The 20,871-nt window shown below is 36.7% G+C and overlaps 1 protein-coding gene across 1 annotated transcript in view; it reads left to right on the forward strand.

Moving 5' to 3' along the window:
- ACSS3 (acyl-CoA synthetase short chain family member 3) overlaps window positions 1-20,871 on the forward strand; it is a 66,541-nt gene that overhangs the window by 14,586 nt on the left and 31,084 nt on the right. The window contains exons 4-9 of the mRNA XM_059472353.1: window positions 3,654-3,788; window positions 4,079-4,219; window positions 6,393-6,473; window positions 6,557-6,652; window positions 13,396-13,547; window positions 18,344-18,447. Coding sequence (XP_059328336.1) covers window positions 3,654-3,788; window positions 4,079-4,219; window positions 6,393-6,473; window positions 6,557-6,652; window positions 13,396-13,547; window positions 18,344-18,447 — 709 coding nt within the window. The remainder of the gene's footprint in view (window positions 1-3,653; window positions 3,789-4,078; window positions 4,220-6,392; window positions 6,474-6,556; window positions 6,653-13,395; window positions 13,548-18,343; window positions 18,448-20,871) is intronic.

Genomic DNA, 20,871 nt, shown 5'->3' on the forward strand with positions numbered 1-20,871 from the left:
CAAGGTAAAGTCTTTTGTCACCTTGATAAGTTACCTGAAGCATTCATAGTTGTCTTATCATTGCATAATGTTGCTTAGATGTATAAACCAGAAGAGGATTTTGTGTAGGGTTAACTCTCCAGGATTCGTGGAACTTTCATGTAGATTTCTGTGTGCAGAAGTGCTTTTTAGATGACTGAAGTTTCAGTTTTATAAATATCTGTAAATAGAGAGTTGAATGCATTTCCCCTCTCTCCTTGATGCTTTAACAAAGATGTTAATAAAACGGCCAAAATGGTTTGTTGGAATGATGAAAAAAAGGCTAACAACAGCTCTCTAGTTTTCCCTTTCTTCCCACTTACCCATTTTTCTAACAAGCTATAAAATAATGTATAAGAAAAAAATTATAAGCTTTAAAAATGAAAGTTGCTATAAATACAAATTATATAGCATGTTTACTTTTAGAGTATTTTGTAATTATTGACTAATTAATCCCAATGGTTTTTCCTCGGGGGACAAAAGGGAGACAGCACAATAATCATAATCCTTGCTTCATGCATTAAAATGAAAAGAGGGGAAGTTAAAATTTTCTACCCAAGGTCACATAGCAACCCTTTTGAAGGGTTAGCTATATAATTATTAGCTGCAAACCATGAACTAAGTCCTAATTTACATTGCCTTTTGGTTTCTTTAAAAGGCAGTATTATGGATGATTTTTGGTCCATCTGATGTATAATTAAAATGTGGATAAGGGAGGCATACCTTCAATCTAAGTTTCAAAACATGCCCCAATTTTCAGTGTGATAAAGCTTTCATGATAAGTGAATTGCACACTCTTGAGGCTGCCTGTAAGTACCTGTAATAGCCAGTAAAGATGCTGAATAAATAAAGCAGTTGCACAATAACCTAACATTTTTATTAGGCTTTTATGTGAATTGGTTTAAATGCTGCAGTACAGGACCTGATATTGGTAAAATTATTTAGAAAGTGTTAAAGATGTGCAGTGGAAAGCTGGCTGTAAGATGCTCTTGTGGAAGAAAGATCAAACTTCATACTCTGTTGGAAAGTCTGAGTGAAAGAAATAACAAGCACTTTCTGGTGACTATGAAAAGGTACACTTGGCCAGCTTAGCTTAATTTATCTTGAATTTTAAATAGGTCTGGGAATGCTGCAAAGTCCTGCAGCTGGTAATTCCTACTTGTCAGGTATTGGCAGTTACAGGCATTCTGCAGTGAATTGTGATGAAGTGATCCAGAGCATGAAAACAGGATTTTTGTCATCTTTCCTTTTACTTGAGTCTGGGAATATATAATTTGTAATGTTAAAGCAATAGGTATGTTCATACAATCATGGAACAGTTGGAAGGGACCTTTAAAGGTCATCTAGTCCCTGCAATGAGCAGGGCTTGTTCAGATAGATCAGGTTGCTCAGAGCCCTGTCAAACTTGACATTGAATGTTCCCAGGGGTGGAGCATGTATCATCTCTTTAAGCAACCTGTGCCAGTATTTCACCAATCTCATTGCAAAAAATGTCATCCTTATAGTTTAAATATACCCTCTTATAGTTTAATACCATTACCTCTTTGTCCCATTGCAGCAGACGTTGCTCATGTGTAGCTTTTCATCCACCAGACTCCCAGTATCCACCAGTATCCCACGTCCTTCTTGGCAGGGCTACTCTCAATCCCTTCATTCCCCAGAGTGCATTGATTTTTGGAGGGCTTGGCCTGGCACAGGTGCAGGCCTTGCTCTTGTGCCCTGTTGAAGCTCATTAAGTTGTCATCAGACTACTCCTCTCCTTGAGCTTGTCCATATCCCTCTGGATGGCCTCCCTTCCTTCAGGAGTGTCAGCTGCATCACTTGAGGAATATTAGAGAGTACAGAAGAATTTGTAGGAGTCTTTACAACAGAACAAAAATGTTGGTCTTGTACCAACATATTTTACTATTGGGCCTTGTTTTATCTCATTTCTACTTCATAACATTGCTGGGTTTTTTTCCTACAGCTCACTATCTTTGCAATTTCTTCTCCAGCAGACCCTTGAACTCTTGCTGTTTTTTCTTCAAACTTATATGTCTATCTAATCTTAATGTATATCACTACATGGAGCCACAGAAGAGGTGGGAAATGGATGTATGAAAGCAATATGGAAGCAGAGGTGCAGGAGAAATAATGTCATTAGGCAGAGAGAAGAAAAGAGCAGTTAAAACCAGTAGTGGTCCTTTGATTTGCCTGGAGTGATCCATGATGCTTATTCACTTTGGTAGGACATCACCTTTGCTAATTTAGTATAGCTTAGTTTTAGATGTCCTTACTATGTACAAGGCAGTTGATGAGCACAGGTGGGATCATCTACAAATTACTATAAAGCTAGTGATAACAAAAGTCTTTCATCTAAACACTTGAATAGGATTGTAATCTTTTATTTATTACAGTCTGACTTAAGGGTGGCCTCCCAATGAATTTGCAGCTTAACTGCATTGTATTGTATCATCTTCTGTTAAATCAGTGCATTCCAAAAAGGAAAATCAATGAATGCTGAAATTTTAAAGCTCATCCAGAATCTTTATTTTGAATACCTGCCAATTAGGGATCTTTCCTGAATGACAGATTTGGACAGGAAACATTTTATTATTGCACAAGAAAACTATTTAATCTGTGCTTTCTCTGCTGAATTTAATTTTGCCTTAACTGAGACACTATGGTTTATGCCTACTTAATGGGATTTATGCTAATGCACACAATTAGTAAACTAGCTTGATCAAACTGAGTGCCATATGATAAATACATTTCTAAAACTTCAAAACAACGGAGATTGAAGACTCATTCTTTTCAAAGTAAAATATGTTCTAACACATAGTTTCTTTGCTGCTAACTTTTCTCTCCTAAAAAAAACAAAAAATAAAAAGACCAAGCTTTGGACCGAAGCTGAAATAGCTTCTATGCAGATTTCTTCACTTAGGCAGTTTTACATAAAAGCTGTGGTTAATTTATTGAAAAAGATGTGGATTCTACATTTGTAAGCAGATATTAGTCTAAAAAGCCCCAGATCTATACAAATCTGTCTTTTAGTAATTTTGAACCCTCAGTCCTTTAACCGTCTCTTGAAAAACTCTAGCCTTACTTCCTTCATGTGCCTTATGACTTTTGCTTATTCTCTTCCTGTATTTCTAGTTTCCTGCCATCTCTTGTTTGCCTTGTTTTCCCTCTTCTTCTCTTTTCTGTCCTGTGACTTTCATTGCAGGCTATGAAAAAGCCAGCAAAGTTCTTCAGCTAGTATTGAAATGTGAAATTGGAAGCATTAGGTAGAAGGCAAAACAGTACAGTTAACTGTTGGCATCACTGCACCACTCTTCCTTAGTGGAGGAGATGAACAACAGTTTCTCTCTGTGTTCATTAATATTTATGTAACTAATAAGTAGTTAATACTGTTGATTTCTTACTCAAATGTGTTTGAAAATAGTGAAGTGTCAGAAGGTATTAATGTTCTTCCAAACAAAAAGCAGATACGTGGACAGTGAGATCTCACAAGCTTGATTTATTCTAGAAAACGGATCTAATCCCTGTGTCTAATTATGTAAAAATAAATTGTATATGTTGAATTTAATAAAAAATGTTATTAGGTTACATATCTAAAGTACTGCAAATGCACATATTAGCTTTTCTTTTTTCAGCCCAAACTTATTGTAACAGCAAGTTTTGGTGTAGAACCGAAAAGGAAAGTGGAATACATATCTCTCCTAGAAGCAGCACTGGCAAGGGTACAGAGCAAACCTGATAAAGTTCTCGTTTACCAGCGACCTAATTTGGTGGGTGTACAGTTGTACTGTCTTTATATTAACCGTCACTTATTTGTGTAGTGCATGTGCCTTTACTTTTTTCCAAGAAATATTTTACTGTATCTATTGTAGTTTGTTTTTTAATTTTAAGGGTGAGCATTATATTAATAAGATTTACAAAATAGAACTAATGCAGTAGAGAGATTACAGAAAATTGAATACTGCTGTATAAAAAATTTGAATAGTACATGTTTTTTTAATGAATTACATTTAGACCATGTGGTTTTCTTTTAACAGTTTTCTTATTTTTCAATGGGCAGGGCCATGTTCCTCTTACCAAAGGTCGTGATCTTGACTGGGAAGAAGAGCTTGCAAAAGCCCAGTGTTCAAAGTGTGTCTCTGTTCCCTCAGATCATCCACTTTATATTCTGTATACATCTGGAACAACAGGTTTGCCCAAGGTAAAGGACTATCAGTAGTCTAAGTGTCTGTGACCAACTATTTGCAGTTCCCTGTGAAAAAATATTTAATTGAAAAGGTTGAAAATGTTTGCCAGAGCACAGTGTTCTAAATGGCATGCATTCTACAAATGGTTTAATCTCATTTATTCACATTTCACTATTTTAAAGGCAGTGTCTAGGAATAAATAATGTTTTTAAATTTAAATAGTAGTAATATAAAGATAAGATGCATTTTCTTCAATTGTTTGTACAAAATAAACTTCTGATGATAGCAGAATGTCTTATTCAGTACTGCCTTCTATGTTTTAACCTTCTTAGATAAGCATAGTATAGTTACTTAATGACAAGACCAGTTAATATATCACTTGTGTGATTGCATTTATTGCTGACTAATCTTGTTCATTATTTACATATTAGCTAATTTTCTTGTAGATAAGATGTACTGAATGACTCTACAGATTAAATGAAATAAAGAGTGTTCTGAAGGCTTCTGTTGCTGCACAGCTCTGAGTACATAATACCCTGAAAATGGAAGTTTAGATTAAGTGAAAATTAACAAAGGGTATTCTTTGAAAGTGTTTGTTTTGAATGTAAATTAGTTTTAACAATATATTTTTAAAGTTAAAAGTTCTCTGAGTGCTTACCTGTTACTTAAAATGCTGTTTTACAATGTGGAAGACAAGCTGAATATAATTTTCTGTCAATAGTCTTGTCACCACTGATTCAGACAGTATCACACATCCCGGAGAGAACAATTATACTGCAAAACATCAGCTTTGCTGAGAAAAATCTCTTCTGCTTTTACCTTCAATGCGAGCCTTTGAAAGCAACATATAAATCCTAAATCATAGTTGTATTGTCAAAAAAACCAAGATATGATCCTTTGTTGCAACAGATATTTTCCTTGACTGGATATCAATAGAGTATCTCAGAGGTAATAGGTCTCAGAAGTTTACTTCACTGTGTTGTCTCTGCAGAGAAAAATAAAGATACCTTGAATCAATCACCCTTACAAGAGAGAGATTTTCAGCTAGCAATAAGCTACAAAAAGTAACTCTCAGTGAATAAAATTGCTTTTTTATTAATTTAAGTAACTTAATTTAAATGGTCATGCAGGTAAAACTACATTAATTTTTTTAGGATTGGTTATGACCATCCTAAAAACTTTTGTTGATCTCAGAACAGAGGCTAAGTTAGAAGCTGAGTTGAACAAAGGTAATCTCCTGTGTGAAATTGGTGAAGTGTTTGTAAACCATTCTCTGCCTTAGCAATCTCTATTATGATTTAATGTATCTCTGCAGTCCCTCATTTCTTGGATGAGGCTTGAAAGTGCCTAATTCATTCTATTCAGTACATCAAGAGAATATACCATGCCTAGCACAGACAGCTACATTGTAATGTCGGCACACTGCATATTTGTTTGGTCCAGTGGGTTTCATCTGAGTTTTAGTTCAGGACACCAGGACGTAGTTTATGTAATTCTTTCTTCTAGGAATAATGTGCTAGAATATATATTGACCATACTAATATAGCAAAATATGTCTAAAAGTTTCCTGTTAATGATGTTCCAGAGCTGGTTTTTGGTTTAGCAAGGTGCACAATGGTGTTGATGACCTCTCATTCTAATTTTCAGATCCCTCTTTTAGCTCAAGACTGGGGTGGTATTCATTTAGCATTCATGTGTGCTGGATAGGAAACTTTCAAGAATATACTCTGATATCTTTATAAAGAGTCAGGGCAAAAAGGGACATTTGAGGGAGTAATTCACCCCATTTTTTTCAGGGATCATCTACTTTGCAGGTGTGAAGATGATATAGATAAAGTAGGCAATGAGTTTAAAATATGCCTAGCATTGGGATGGTACCGTTTAAGTGAGGTAAACACTTAAACTCTTATTTTTTGTCAGTATATATTGACTGAATATTTGTATATCCAACTTTTATGAGAGAATTTTAGCTTTGTTAGTTATTTCTGAATGTTTGCTTTATTGTATGTTTGGTTTTTGTTTTCAAAAATTACTTAAGTGGAGGTGCTTTTCTTTTCTTGAGTAAGAAGTATTGAAGTTGGACAACTTTAATTCCATTGCTGCTAAATCCTTAGCATTTAATTGAACACAGCAATATAATTGTATCCTTCAAATCTTGATCTTAAATACTCAAATTTTCTCATTTAGGGTGTTGTGAGACCAACTGGTGGCTATGCAGTTATGCTAAACTGGACCATGTCCGCTGTATATGGCCTCAAACCTGGTGAGGTAATTCTATTTAAATGTCATGTAAATTTTTTTTAATGCCTTTTATTACTCCTAACTATAATTTTATTTATATTTCATTTTAGGTATGGTGGGCAGCTTCTGATTTGGGCTGGGTTGTTGGTCATTCCTACATTTGCTATGGACCTCTTCTTCATGGTAATACTACAGTTTTGTATGAGGTATGATTCAGTCTGAAAAACCTTCCTTGGAAATGGCAGCATCTCCTTCAACTGATGATCCAGATGATTCTGTTTATGCCTGTCTATTCTTCATGCCACAGATATTTAAATTGTGTGTGTATCTTCAGTGTGTATACTCTCCCACCTATTACAGTAATTTTTAAAGAAAACTTACTTCACTGTCCTTGAAGCTTGTCTACATTTGTTTGAAGGGTGATGGTTAGAGGCATAAGGAACCCTGAAACAACATAACTAGAAATGACAGATGGTGAAGTGTACCTGTGTTACTGATTAAACTACTTTTATTTTGAAATTAGGAGAGGGCGTTGTGTTTTGCATTTCTTGTGATGAAAAATACTTAGTGGAGCTTAGCTGGATGCAACTGAGAACTGTATGCTTGGAACCAGAACTTCTAATGAGAGTTGTCTCTTCTTTCCTCTTTACCACTCAAGGAAACTGAACCCAAGACACAGATGACATTTGGGACTTAGTCCTTCCCTTCAGGGGATGAAAACTAGTGGCAGGGGGAGAGGAGACTAGTCCAGTTAGAGTGGCCTGGGGCATCCTTACTTTGCTGCTCAAAAAAGTAATCATGCTGCCTTACATTGTTATTTTTACAGAATTTATTGCTGATTGTTCTGAGTAATAAAGAGCAAAAACTTCACCCAGTAGCAGAAATGCACATCATAGACCTAAATATTGTATTAGCTTGCATATTAATTACTATAGTCTAATTAATGTTTAAATGCCTAATAGATGTTAATTCTAAGGGGATTAGCTCAGCACTACCACAGTAGTTAAGCAGAAGAGGAAAGCAGTGTAAGAAAATTGGCAGGTGCTTGCAGATAATAAAAAGACTTTGGTAGTTTTATAGTGACTGTTTTTGAATACTGATGATGTGCTAGGTCACATTAAAATTGTTGCATGAATTGTCAGAAGAGAATCACTGCAATGAAGAGGCTTTGCAGGTGTAGAGTAAGCCAAGAAGGAAGTGAAATAAGGAGTCCTTCAGCATTTTCTGTTGCATTGTCATCTTACAGAGAAGTTTTATCTCCATGTGAATGCATGGGGATCAACGTGATTATTATAATTGTAAAGGTACCTCTGGATTTAAACTGTTGTTAAAAAAAGGAGTATAAATCTTATTTTTTTAACAGTGAACATAAAGAAAAATTAGAGTTAGGATCAAGTTGACGTACATATCTGCTTTGTCATTATTTGCTCTTGGTGAGATCTTATTAAAAAGAAATAGTACATTTCCCACTTTTCTTCTCCAAGATGCCACTAATCAAGGCTTCAGACAGTGTTCATGACATAAATGTCATCTTTTTGAGGGTTAATAAAGGGAAGAAGAGGAAAGTGTCTGTACATACAGGAATAAAAGTAATATTTATAAAGAGAATAGTGCATAATTTTTCCTCTTCTCAGAAGAATGTGTTAATAGTAAATATTCAGAAATTTTTAGTCAAGTCTCCTAAACGGTTGCCTAATTAAATATTTTGGGTTAGGGAGTATCATTGTTTAGCCATGGGGGAAGAACATCACATTCCTTTTGCATGTGGACAACTACTATTGAATGTAAAGTGTGCTGACTTCATACCCTCACTATTTCAAGTGTTTTGTTTATTTTTAAATTACTTAGGTGACAACTTGTCATTTAAAAAATTACTATGGAAATTATGCTTTTAGTTTTCACTTGCTGTTGCACTGTTTTCAAGAATGCAAAAATGGTGATGAATTCTTTTGCATTCAAAAGCAAGTGTATTTTTTGTTTTGGTTTGTTTGGTTTAAATAATCTATCCTGTGTTTTTTTTTCTCCAAAACAGCAACAACAAATAAGTCACCTGAAGTCTCACAGCCCACTCTGGGTTGCTCTTGCTAATAGGGTTTCAAGCTGTAAGCAACAGGGCAGTATTAAGAGAAAGTCTACTTACTATTTGTGGTCCTGTGATATCACAGAAAAGGCAGCATTGTAGTTCCAGTGTTTGGGACTTTGAACTAGGGTAAGGAAGAGGATACCCACACTTGTCAAGAACCAGGCATTAAGGACTTCATTTGAGTGGGCTAGGTCAGAGGAGGAGCTGTAGCATCTTGTGTGCCTGGAGTCTCTCACAAGGCTCTCTGGAGTCCTGTAGTTGCAGCAGATTTGCAGGGTACATAAGAGCAACAGGTTTGAAACTACTCTTCTTTGGCACAGTTCTTGTAGATATCCAGCTTTTCCTGCTGTTTTTGTAAGGCAGTATCATCAGCTTACAAAGCAAACACTGTCTCTGAGGTCTGGCAGGGATCACTCTGCCATCATACATACTGATTGTGGAGCAAATTCAGTAGGACATGTCTCAAGTCTTCAGTGGAGCTTTGGCAGCAGGGTCACTATCAGAAGGCTGAATGCCTCTGTGAGCATATTCTTTTGAGTTCTGATATGTCAGGATTTTGTGTGTGCTTTGGCATCGGCAGGTTTTAGTGGCATGCAGTACATTTTCTATACAGAGAAAATTTCCTCATAATTTTGGATTTAGTGGTAATTGAAGAACCCATTGTTCTTAGGGGTCAGGCGTAAAGGGAATTGATGCACTCTTACTCCTGAATTGTTGGATATTTTATTATAGCTCTTCTTCTGTGTCTCTTCCCTCAAGTAATCTACGCTGGTGGCTTCTCACTTTCTCCATACAAGAACTTCCCTATTCCCTTGGTAATTCTTGGTGACTGTGAATCTTTTTTGATAATCATGTATGAAATCATAAATCATCAGCACATTGTCTCAGGATGTCTGCTTAGCTGTTTGACATCTCATAAATTGCATGCTAAATCTAAGTGCTTCCAGAAAGATTTTCCTGTCTGTTTCAGTCTCTTGGTAGATCTTTTCTGTGGGAATCTTCCTAGTTCATACAAGAAGTATCTGTTCTTACTTTTCTCTTTTAAATTACATGAGAAAGATCACTTTCTTTCTGACTGCCTTTTTCTTGTTTACTGTGCTCTCATTTCCTGTCAACCATAGATATTATTGCCAGTAACTTTTAAAAATCAATTTTCATCTCCAGTATTGATGCAAATACTGGTCTTGAACTGATCCCTGCAGCAATCGAGTGGAAGTATCTCATTTGCTCAGTCCCCAGTTGACTCAGCAGTCTGTCAACATATTCTGAATTCAATTACCCAGTGGTTTACTGTTTATATTGCTAACTTTTAAAAATAAAAATTGCATGTGGTAATAAGCCTTCATGGAACATGGTAGTACTTCTTCAAATTTTCGTATAACAAATGACTACTCTCTCTGGCAATTTTATGTGTAGATTTTGAGCTCTGAAATTAATTTTCACTGTCTCAGATATGTGTTACAATCTGATTATTAGGGAGATTAATTAAGGGGCAAACAAGACCATATGCCATAGTCAATAGCATGGGTTTTATTTATCAGTAAATGTGAGGTGGAGAGATAGAAAGAAATATAAAAAAGAGGAGAGGGGAAAGAAAGGGAGGTAAATTAGGGGTAAGTTAGTTACCACCCCTGTGGATCCAGGGCATCCTGTTCATCCTCTTTTGGTCTTCTCTGTGGTGGGTGTCCCATGAAACATGGAATTCAATGGGTATTATTATACAACGTATATATACACATTGTATACTTTGTACATAATATAGACATTGTAATATACATTGGATGTGACAGTGTTCACAGGGGTCTTATGTTGAGGGAAGAGACTAGAATCTGACTCCATTTTTCAGAAGACTTGATTTATTATTTTATGATATATATTACATTAAAACTGTACTAAAAGAATAGAAGAAAAGGTTCTCATCAGAAAGCTAGGCTTGGAATAGAAAGGAAAGAATGATAACAAAGGCAGCTGTCCCAGACTCTCTGTCTGAGCCAGCTGGGCTGTGATTGGCCATTAATTATAAACATCCAAGATGGGCCAATCCCAGATCCACCTATTGCATTCCACAGCAGCAGATAACCATTGTTTACATTTTGTTTCTGAGGCCTCTCATCTTCTCAGGAGGAAAAAATCCTAAGGAAAGGATTTTCATGAAAAGATGTCTGTGACACATTGTATGTACATGTACATGGGAATGCCCCAGCACCTCCCCTGTGAGGGAGTTTTACACTGTCTTATGCTGCAGAATCGGAATCCGTTGCAGTAACTATGGTATAAGGCCTGAGGAAAGAGTCTGGGGACCTTTGGGATCTCTGATGGTTTATGACCCCTTCTAAGACATGAGAGTTGTCTCTCACATGGTTGTCCCCTGGTGGTGGGTGAGACACCTCTGTCCTGTGTGGACCAGAGGTTTTGCCATCACACTCCCAAAAACTCACCCCCTCCCTCTTGAATGCATTCTTCTTTCCCAGCCCTGTTTATTTCTCCTTAGACCTGAGGTAGTTTGACGGTAGTACCACCTTTATCTTGTCTCAAGTTCCTTTAGGTGGCTTAACTCACAGTCAGAATTCCCACGAGGAGGCATATTTGGAGGGATGGACTTTGGTTGCAGATGAGCTTCTTTGCACACTTTGCTACAGTGGGCAAAGTCCTTCAGTGATCTTAAAAATGTTTGAGCCATTAACCATTTCAGTCTGGTTCTTCCCATTGGGAAGTTTTTCTGCAGAATCTGTAAGAATATTTTATACCTGTGCCAGATTTTTTTTCTCCCTAAATGAATATCTTATTCTCTGTGTTGTATTCCTCATGAGCTGTAAGATGAATTTTCTCCTCTTTCTACTGTTTGTGTTTTATTTGGTTTTCTTCTGTATCTGGTAACTCCAAGCCTAAACTGCTTTAGCTTACCTGTGACATAAATATCCACCCGTCAGAGTCCTGCATGTTTACCCAAGCACTCCTGAAGATTTAACAGTTTGTGTAGAAGACGCTGTCAGGCTGAGGCTTGCTGGAAGTTTGAGGCACAGGCATGTCTGTGACATAGCTCAGGCAGAGATCAGGTGTGAAGCAGGATCTAGGAGGGAGTGGGTGTGCTCAGGACCACATCGCCCTTTTATGGGCTCTGGATATTTACATTTGGTTAAAAGTAACAGCCTAATTTATTACTGGCTGACTAGCCAAGTTCACCTTGCTCCACAGCTAGGTGTTTTGGTGTCCAAGATGATTGATACTAATTCAAAACATAATTACTTAATGAGAAGCTTGTGGCAATTTGGTGTTTTTCAGAGTCTGAGGCTGTTTGTTTAGCTCTAGTGATGTGGGCTTGAACTCTTAAGCAGGTGCCTACAGATTTGCACATATAGTGAAAATTACAGGTAGAGAGTGTCAGCTTGAACAAAAAGTGAGTTAGGTTCATGAACCACCACTGATGAACACATGAAAGTTGTGATGAAGTGGTCTGCTAGGGAGATGTTTCAAGACAGTCTGGTAAAAGATTTTTCTATTACTGTGTGTTATCTGACAGGTACTGTGTGGTTTCTGACAGGAAAAAGGACATAACTCACTTTTTAAGCAAGCATCATTTTGCATTTCTTTTTTGTAATTAATGATAGGCTAATTGCAGAAATTGGGCTTTTTGTGTTCATTATACTACTCTTCTGTTGGGCTGGAAATTTATTTTCTCTCCATTTGTTTCTTACTGCCTGCTTAATCCTTTTTAAAAATGGCTTTTCAATTGTGCATTCTGTTTTGTCTTATTTTTAAAATCTTTTGTGGTGCTCCTCTTTTTTGAGAACACCTCTCACCAGGAGCAGTAGCTCACCATAAAGCTGAAAAACCACTGGTACATATCCAGCCTTGGCTGTCCTGTGTTCTTTGAATCTGATTAATGGTTCACCAGTGCTCTTGCCAGTGTTCAGGCCCAGCTGGATGCAGAGGAAAAGTGTGTGTCTCTCGACTTGCGTGCTCTGCCAAAGTTCATCCTCTAAGCGTGGCCTTTCCAGTGAAAAGGTTACGGTGATACCTGTGGAGCTAAAACTCATTCTACATTAGCATCACCTTCCAATTTCAGAATATGTATGGAGCAGTTCATGCACTGTGGTAATTACACTTACAGTGAGATTGTGACTGTATGATTCTGTGCTGCCTGCTTATCATATTTTCAACACCACAGAAAGGTATTCTTGATTATTTTTTATTAGGATTACTTTCCATTGAACAATTTGTCATAAACGCTTACTTCTGTTTACAATTCTCTTGACTGTGCCCCTTGACTAAGCTCAAGAAAACCCGAGCCCCAAAACCAGACCACAGTCTGGTAGGACGCTAAAACAGAATAGTGGCCCTTCAGGCTCTTTCCAGGCTACATGTGGGATAGCATGGTTCCAAAAAGTCAGTTGTAAGCAGCTAAGCGGCAATCTTTCCAGATTTTAGAAAAATTCCTAGGTAAGAAAACATGTGCATGGGAATATAGCTGCACTGCCAGTGTGTCCAGAGACTCCTTGTTCAGAGGGAGTGTGGGGGTTTTCTAAACTGCATCTCAGGGTAGATATAGACATGACTCTCTCTGCTGCCAGTGCAATAACATATCTTTGTCTCTGTCTTTTCATTTGCATGTTCATTTGTTCTAATTTTCTTAGTAACTAGTATGTACTGTGTTCATGTAAGGCATGGTTCCCAAAGCTCATGAATTTATTTCTACCAGTGAATACATTCACAGTATTATTATTTTTAACAAAGCTTCCTTTGAAGTCTTACTTGAAATTACTTCTGTTGTTGTGCTACCACTACTGTTACATGCTCAAGGCTTGAACTGTCAAGGAATTATGAGGTATTTTTATCCTGTGACATTTTAAATTATTCTCTCCACAGGGGAAGCCTGTGGGAACGCCAGATGCTGGTGCCTATTTCCGTGTCCTAGCAGAGCATGAAGTAGCTGCCTTCTTTACTTCACCAAGTGCAATTAGAGCAATCCGTCAGCAGGACCCTGAGGCAGCCTTGGGAAAGCAGTACTCACTGAAAAGGTGAAGTAAGGATACACTGGAAGCAGTTTTTTCCAGAAGCAGGCTGCATGAGCTAAGAGTTACAGAGAATCTGGAGTTTTGCCCACCTCTGTAGAGTGCTATTTTAATCTATTCTTGAAAATTTAGATGTACACATATTTGCTTGCAAATTTCTACTGATAGTTTTGAGGAGATGAAAGCTGTTAAAGAGTCTATGACTCTAATGTTAAGAGCTTTTACTGAGTTAAGATTCCTCTTCCATCTTTTACTTTATTCCCCTGTGCTTATACTCTTAATACAGTCTTGGATTATGTCATCTCATACTGCTTTTTCTGCATGACCTCTCATTTTGTTAAGGATGCACAGGATCTTTAGTGTTTGTTTAATCAGAAGCTAGTCAATGTTTTGGTTGTTGCCCCAAAACTTCATTATTGTTTATGATTATCTATCCAAAGGGCTATTTTATGTCTTGTACTGCTTTTAAGGTGCTTATCACTATACTATCAGCATGCTTCAAAGTCTTGGCTGAGTTCATCCTCATAAATCCCCTGTGAGGTGAGAGAGTGGTATTATCTGTATTTTGCAGATGGGAAGCTGAGCCAAAGAGATTAAGGTCAAAGTCTTCTGTTAGTTTTCAATATCTAGTCTGAGCGACTGTTTCAAAGATTGTAGTATTATATGCTTAAAATGTGGCATATATTTAGCCACGTTATTAGCATTATATTTATAAAGTGTTTCTCATAGTAACTTGGATTTGTGAGTGTTCAATACTTCTACAGACAAAGTTTCTGTATCTTACGGTAAACATTCTAAAAATGAAAAATATGTGGGTGTGGACCACATCTAATCTTGAAGTTGAATGATTTGCTCAGCATCAAACAGGGACTGTGTCAGACTGTATAGGCAGTGTTCAGTCACAAGAACATCTATTACCACACTTGTTCAAAGAGAAGGGAAGCTTCGTTAGACCTCCACATTCTTAATTGCTCAGGAAAGTTTATTATTAGTGAGCTGGATTTTTTCCTGAGGTATTCATTACAAGCTTATCATTACTTTCTTCCATCTGTTTTGACTGCTATCATCAGCCCTTACTCCTCCCTGAAATAAGAAAGAACTCATTTGAGACACTAATGCACTATTGTCCTATGACGTTAATTGACAAGAAAGTGATTCAGATTCTAGAAAATTTAATTGCTGTTCCTTGGCATTTCTTAGACAATTACTTGGTCTTTAGAGTATTCATTTAATGGGAAATCTGCTTACCTGCTTTGTAAGTTGTTGCATTCTCTGGCCAGATGAGAATTCTAGATAAGAGTCTCCTTGCAGTATCTGTTGCCACATATGTAAAGAGGTATTTCATCATTCCTATTCAGTCATATCAAATGAGCTTCTCCACTTGTCTGCAGCTTTAGTTGTCTCTCTTTTGGTCCATGTAGTTCACTGGGATGTGAGGTCTCTTTACTAAACCCTCTAATGCATCATTTAATATCTAGTAGGTACAGTTGTTAAGAAATTCTATCAAGTGATTAAAATTTCCATTCTAGGGAAACATTTGGGTTTGGGTGTTACTTGGATAGACTTTTCTATTCAAGGTCAAGTGAATTATGTCTGATTCAGTTTGAAAGCAGTCTTACTTTTAGTTCATTTACTTGATCTATGATGCTTTCTTCTTTGTTACATGGTGAAGAATCTTTGAAACGTCTTTCTGCTACATGCACTAAAATGAATCCTTACTTTAGGGACTGCATCCAGGAATGCAGTCCTGAAAGAGGTTTCCACCATGGTACATTTTATTTCTGAAAAGTTCTGTTAAATAAATGGTAAAGGTCAATGTCACTTAAAAAAAAAAAAGTTAAAAAAGATAGTTACTGATGAACAATAGAGGTGGTAGGCAATGCCATCTTCCATACATAAGGGAGCATTGATTTACATCAGCAAACTGCATTATAAACAAACTTGAGTTCTTTTGAAATTATATAAGTGAAATAAATTTCTGTTAAGAACTGATGTTTTTGGCATCACTGGCCTCTGCACAAAATTATATATATGAGTTTTCCAAAGGTTCTGGTGTGCTTTAAATTTCTTGTGTCTGTTGGAGCCAAATCTTGAAATTTCTTTACTTTTGACACAAAATGCCACCTATGTCTAAAACACAGCTTGTGCTTAACAGTAAAACAGATGTTTAGTTTTTAGTACTGTAGGTCAAAAGCCCTGTTCAACCACCTATTTATGGAGATCTAAAGACATAGCTTTTGATAATATCTAGTGCTGCTGAGCATTGCTGCCTTTCCTGTTGGAAAAACAAGTAACATCCAAATTCCATGAGCTTTGTCTACGTAAGCATATTCTGTTCAGCTCTTTGAATCCATTCTCCTCTTCAGAAGGTAGCTCCATAATACCAAGCCATTAACTCTTCCTATACTTGAATCACACTTCATCCTACAATTGACATAATTGTTGTGAGCGGGATTGTTCTAATTTCCAAACAGTTGACAAGTGATGGTTTTACATGAAATGTGGCAACAATTCAGCAGTTTGGATTAATGTACAAGTAATTTGCCATTTGTGTCCCGTAGTCTACTCTGCTTGCTTGACTTTTGGTCAGTTGAGAATGTTCTGCAATTTAATATCAAGAGCATTTAAAAATTCTAGTTTGTGTTCATCTGATGCCAGATAATAATGGACTTTAAAAAGAAATATGAGACTGCATAAAAACTGTGCAGAAATAATGAATATAAAGTAGACAAGAAACTTCCATTATCTGTCTCGTAATGCAGGAACAAGAGGAAGTGAAATTAAAGTAGGAAATTCAAAACTATTAGAAGGAAATATTTTCTCATAGATTTGACATTTCACATATGGTGCTAGGAGGATATGTGATTAAGACCCAGCACTTGTTACAATTGAAGTACGTAATGTACTTCTGCCTGCTGCCCCCTACTCTGTGCTGCTGTTGATCACACATGGCCTGTCCTGGTGGAGTCCTGAATTGTGCTCATGAACAGCCTTGTGGAGCTGCAGTTGTATTCTGTGTCTTTCTCTGTGACTGTCACGCAAACATCCAATGCTTGGATTCTCATATTCAAGGTAAAATCTGTTTAGGGAAGGAAATGAACAAGCACATCCATGGAGAAAAATCAGAAGATGTGAAAATATTTTTTAAATTTTGCATGTTTAAATAAATAATTAAACAAAGAAATATATAAATATATATATTTTTTATATATATATATATATATATATATATATATATATATATATATATATATGTATGTATGTGATCTCCACATGCATTAAAAATTATTAAGAATTCTTTATTTCCAGTTAATGTTTAGAGGTGCAAATGAACCTTCATTGCTGTATTTTTAGGAAAAAAAGCTTGTGTAGTATCATGCAGATAGAGTTTTTCTTTGCCAGAATACCCACCCCCCCCAACTGATGTGTGCATTCCAGAATTAAAAAAAAAAAATTGTTCCAAAATATTTTCATTTGTAAAAGTGAAGCTCACATTATTACCCATATGAAAATTTAAGCTTTTGGTAAATAGTTTGGAGATGTTGTTTCTTCTGTGTTTGGAGTGACACCAAAATGTATGTGCTATGTTGAACAATATTTATTGCTTCAGGATCATTAGGAACATTGATCTGTCCCCTATATATCAGGTGAAATTTGAAGTCCATTCTGTTGAATTCCTGTATAGGGCCTAAAAGCTTGATTGTACTGAATTTCATGTTAGGAATGTAGGTTTTCAGAACAGCTGAGGACATTTATTTAACAGAGAGGCTGTAGGACCTTTCTTCTCAATTAACTGCATGGCAGGGATAGATGATTGCAGTAGCAGGTGGACTGACATGCTTTGAAGTTTTAAGTGGACTTTTAAAAAAATTGCTCAGTGGGGCATTTCATAGCCATTGGCATCCCTTATTTTGCTATACTGTTTGAGAGGAGAAAATAATTCCATGGTTCTTATGCTTAGATTTGTGGCACTTTGCTCTGATACTCTTTCTGGTGGTTTTGTGATTTAAGTTTGCCAAAGAGCAAATTTTCCTCCTTCTCATAATATAAACTTCATCTTTAGCCTGCAGATTATTGAATCTAATTATTAAAGCTGGCAATTTAAAAGAGAGGAATTTTGCTTTTGGCTCAAGGGATAACAAGATATCTTAAATATTCCCTAAGTCTTATGTGTCCTTGGTGTTTGTCTAATTTGCTTTCTGTATTTCATTTTCATGGAAAGATGAGACATGTAGTGTTTCTAAATTATATCCCTCTGAACTGAAATTTGTGTTATACCAACCAGATCTAAGAATTCTCTCTTTTGGTGGCTACAAATCTACTGGCTTTACAAAATCAGTGCAGTTTCTGTCCACTTTCGAAGGACAAGAGTGAAGTCCTGTGTTCAGCAGTTGTCTTCATTCAAAATGCACTGAGGAAGGACTTAAAGAAAAACAAAATGTCAATGCCATGCATATGGCTGTGGGAGATTGTACTGCAATGCTAATGAAGATATCTACCTAGTTTTTGTGTACAGAGCATTTAATTATATTTACTTCAACTGACAGTTGCTTGCCTCTGGTCTCCCAAGGTATGTGCATTCAGCAAATAAAGTTTCTTTTACATGATGAAGTATTAAGTAGCTTAAATTAATGCTGCAAATATTCTAGTTGTTACTTAGTAGGAAAGAGAAAGCAAAAAGTAAAAGTTCTCCTTTGTCTTTTCCCTTTTCTGGGACAGTGGCCGGAGACATTTATTGTATTCATTATTTTGTTTTCCTTTCCACATCCAGATCAAGATACAGACTTTATTTTTATTTAAAGGTTCAGAACGATGTTTGTAGCTGGCGAGCACTGTGATGTGGACACGTTAGAATGGTCAAAAAGAGTCTTCAAGGTACCTGTCTTGGACCACTGGTGGCAAACTGGTGAGTGGTTCAAAATACTCTTTGTAAAATACACTGAGGAGAGTATTTTCAGACTTGTTTCTTGAGTCTGAAGGTAAAATAGTTTTTTCTTGCCATGAACATGTAAATAAATGTAAAAAAAAAATTCAAGCAGGAAGAATGTTTTTTGGAAGTGGTCTGAAAAGTGAGTTCAGGGTACTTTTAGAAAAATGTGACATTTGTAAAAGCTATATAAAGAAGGTATTTTCTGCTACCCATGTTTAAAAAAATAAGTTTGTATTAGTATTTTTCCAGGTGTGTTTTATGTTGCTTGCGTGTGTGATTGTTATGTGACAGACTGTTTGCTATTTAAGGCTTAAACTTTGGTTTTTTGCATGTATAATTTGTTTAATTAAAAAGAAACAATCTGCTGCATAGACTCCTTGGTCTTTAATACTGTTCTGTATGGATGCCATCCAACTTCTAGTGATTATTTTAGTGTTTCCTATTTGTTTCACTGCAATGAAGGAATCAGAGAACCAGTCTGTGGGTAACTTTGCAAAAATCCTAGTTGAATCCTGGATTAAGACTTGATCAAATGTATTTCCTTATAACTGTGGATTCATGTATCTTTAAATTTCACTATTAGAAGATGAAGTTTGCATTTTGCTTCTTACACACATTGCTGATTAAACAGTGGCAATGTATTACAAAAGCTCCTTCCTGCCTGCCTTCCTCCCTCCCTTCTTTGCTACCTTCCAAGAGTACCTCTTGTGTTTTCTGTGGATCATTGATTTAAGAAGTGTGGTCTCTTTCTCTATAAAGAAAAACCTTCTGAGGTTCTCCCATGAGAGATCAAATAAAAGCTATAGAAGATTAGAGAGAAAGTGAGAAACTGGTATTTCATCTATATATTATGCAATTAGATCAGTTGAGGAGGCTTAAAATGCATTTTTTTAATTAAAAAAAAAACCAAGACAATCTTAGGTAAATTCTGAAAAAGTTCTGGAAGACAGTAGTGTAATTTTTAATTTAACCTGTGTTTAATCAGCTGATTAGATGATTAATACAAGGCAAAAGACCTCTGTTTCATTCAGTTCACTATGATCCTAATGTCTGTACGCAGGCTTGAATGATACAGAATGAGAAATTAACTGAAAAGGGCTAAAAGATCAAATAATGTCTTTGATAAATCACTGAACTGTCAATAATCAATGTTACTGTATGTAATTTTGTGCAGCTTTGTATGTATTTTTGTCTGTCTTTGCAGATATAAAGATATATTACATACAAAATTGCCACAGCTTTTGTATATGTTTAGTGCAGAAGTTTCATGTTACAGTGTTCTTTCAGATGTATCTCAAGTATGAAAACATCAATGAGAGATTTTAGGCATATGGATATAATGGAACTTACACTCTGTTTTAGACATTTTTCCAAGACCAAGACTCAGCTCAGACTACAGTGTAGTTCTTGATTTGTATATTCAGGGCATGCTCTTAAATTAAATTGTACCATGACTTAGTGAACTAAGGCCATTTTAAATATATTGTTTGAGAACATTTAATAATTTGATTAGAGTGAAGACCCAAGTGATTTGTGTGGAAATGTGAGCTGTTGAATGAAAGCAAGGCCTTGAGTCTGAAGGAAAGAATGTACTAATTTGGTTCCTATCAAAGAACTGAACTTCAAGGGATAAGAAAGCAAGAATCACAGAGTCATTTGGTCAATGAGGACCTCCTGAGCTCATTTAATTCAGTCCTCCTTCTCAAGCAGGATCAGAGAGTGTTGCTCAGGATCCTGTTTAGTTTTGAGTATCTCCATGGATGGGGATTCTCTGGCCACTCTGGCTAGCCTGTGCCAGTGTGTGACTGCCCTCACAGTAAACCCATATTTTTTTGGCTCAGATGGAGTATCCTGGTTTTAGTTTGTGCCTGTAGCCTCTTGTTATGTTAGTGGGCATCACTGAGAAGTCTGGCTAACATTCTTCAATGTGCGTAATTACTGGATGCCTCCCAAGAAGGCCTACAGGGGTGCTTTCTGTGAGAAGCTGCCAGAAGTTTCCTTCATGTCTGGCAGACTCAATCCCTGACAGCTCCAAAGATGGATGTGCTGCTAGTCATGCCTGGGCCAATTAGAAATGGTGGTAACATATTCAAAAGTGAGGGGGGAAAAGTTATTTTGAAGCTGTAAGTGCAGCCAGAGAAGAGTGGTGTGAGAACATGTGAGAGAAACAACTCTGCAGACACCAGGGTCAGTGGAGAAGGAGGGGCAGGAGGTGCTTCAGATGCTGGAGCTGGGATTCCTCTGCAGCCCATGGTGCAGACGATGGTGAAGCAGCTGGCCCCTGCAAGCCATGAAGTCCACAGGAGGCAGAAATCCGCCTGCAGCCCATGAAGGAGACCCACACCATAGCAAGTGGATGCCTGAGAAGTTTTGACCCCGTGGAGGCCCATGCTGGATCAG

Source organism: Ammospiza nelsoni, chromosome 5 (assembly GCF_027579445.1).
Source record: "Ammospiza nelsoni isolate bAmmNel1 chromosome 5, bAmmNel1.pri, whole genome shotgun sequence".
NCBI classification, from domain to species: Eukaryota; Metazoa; Chordata; class Aves; order Passeriformes; family Passerellidae; genus Ammospiza; species Ammospiza nelsoni.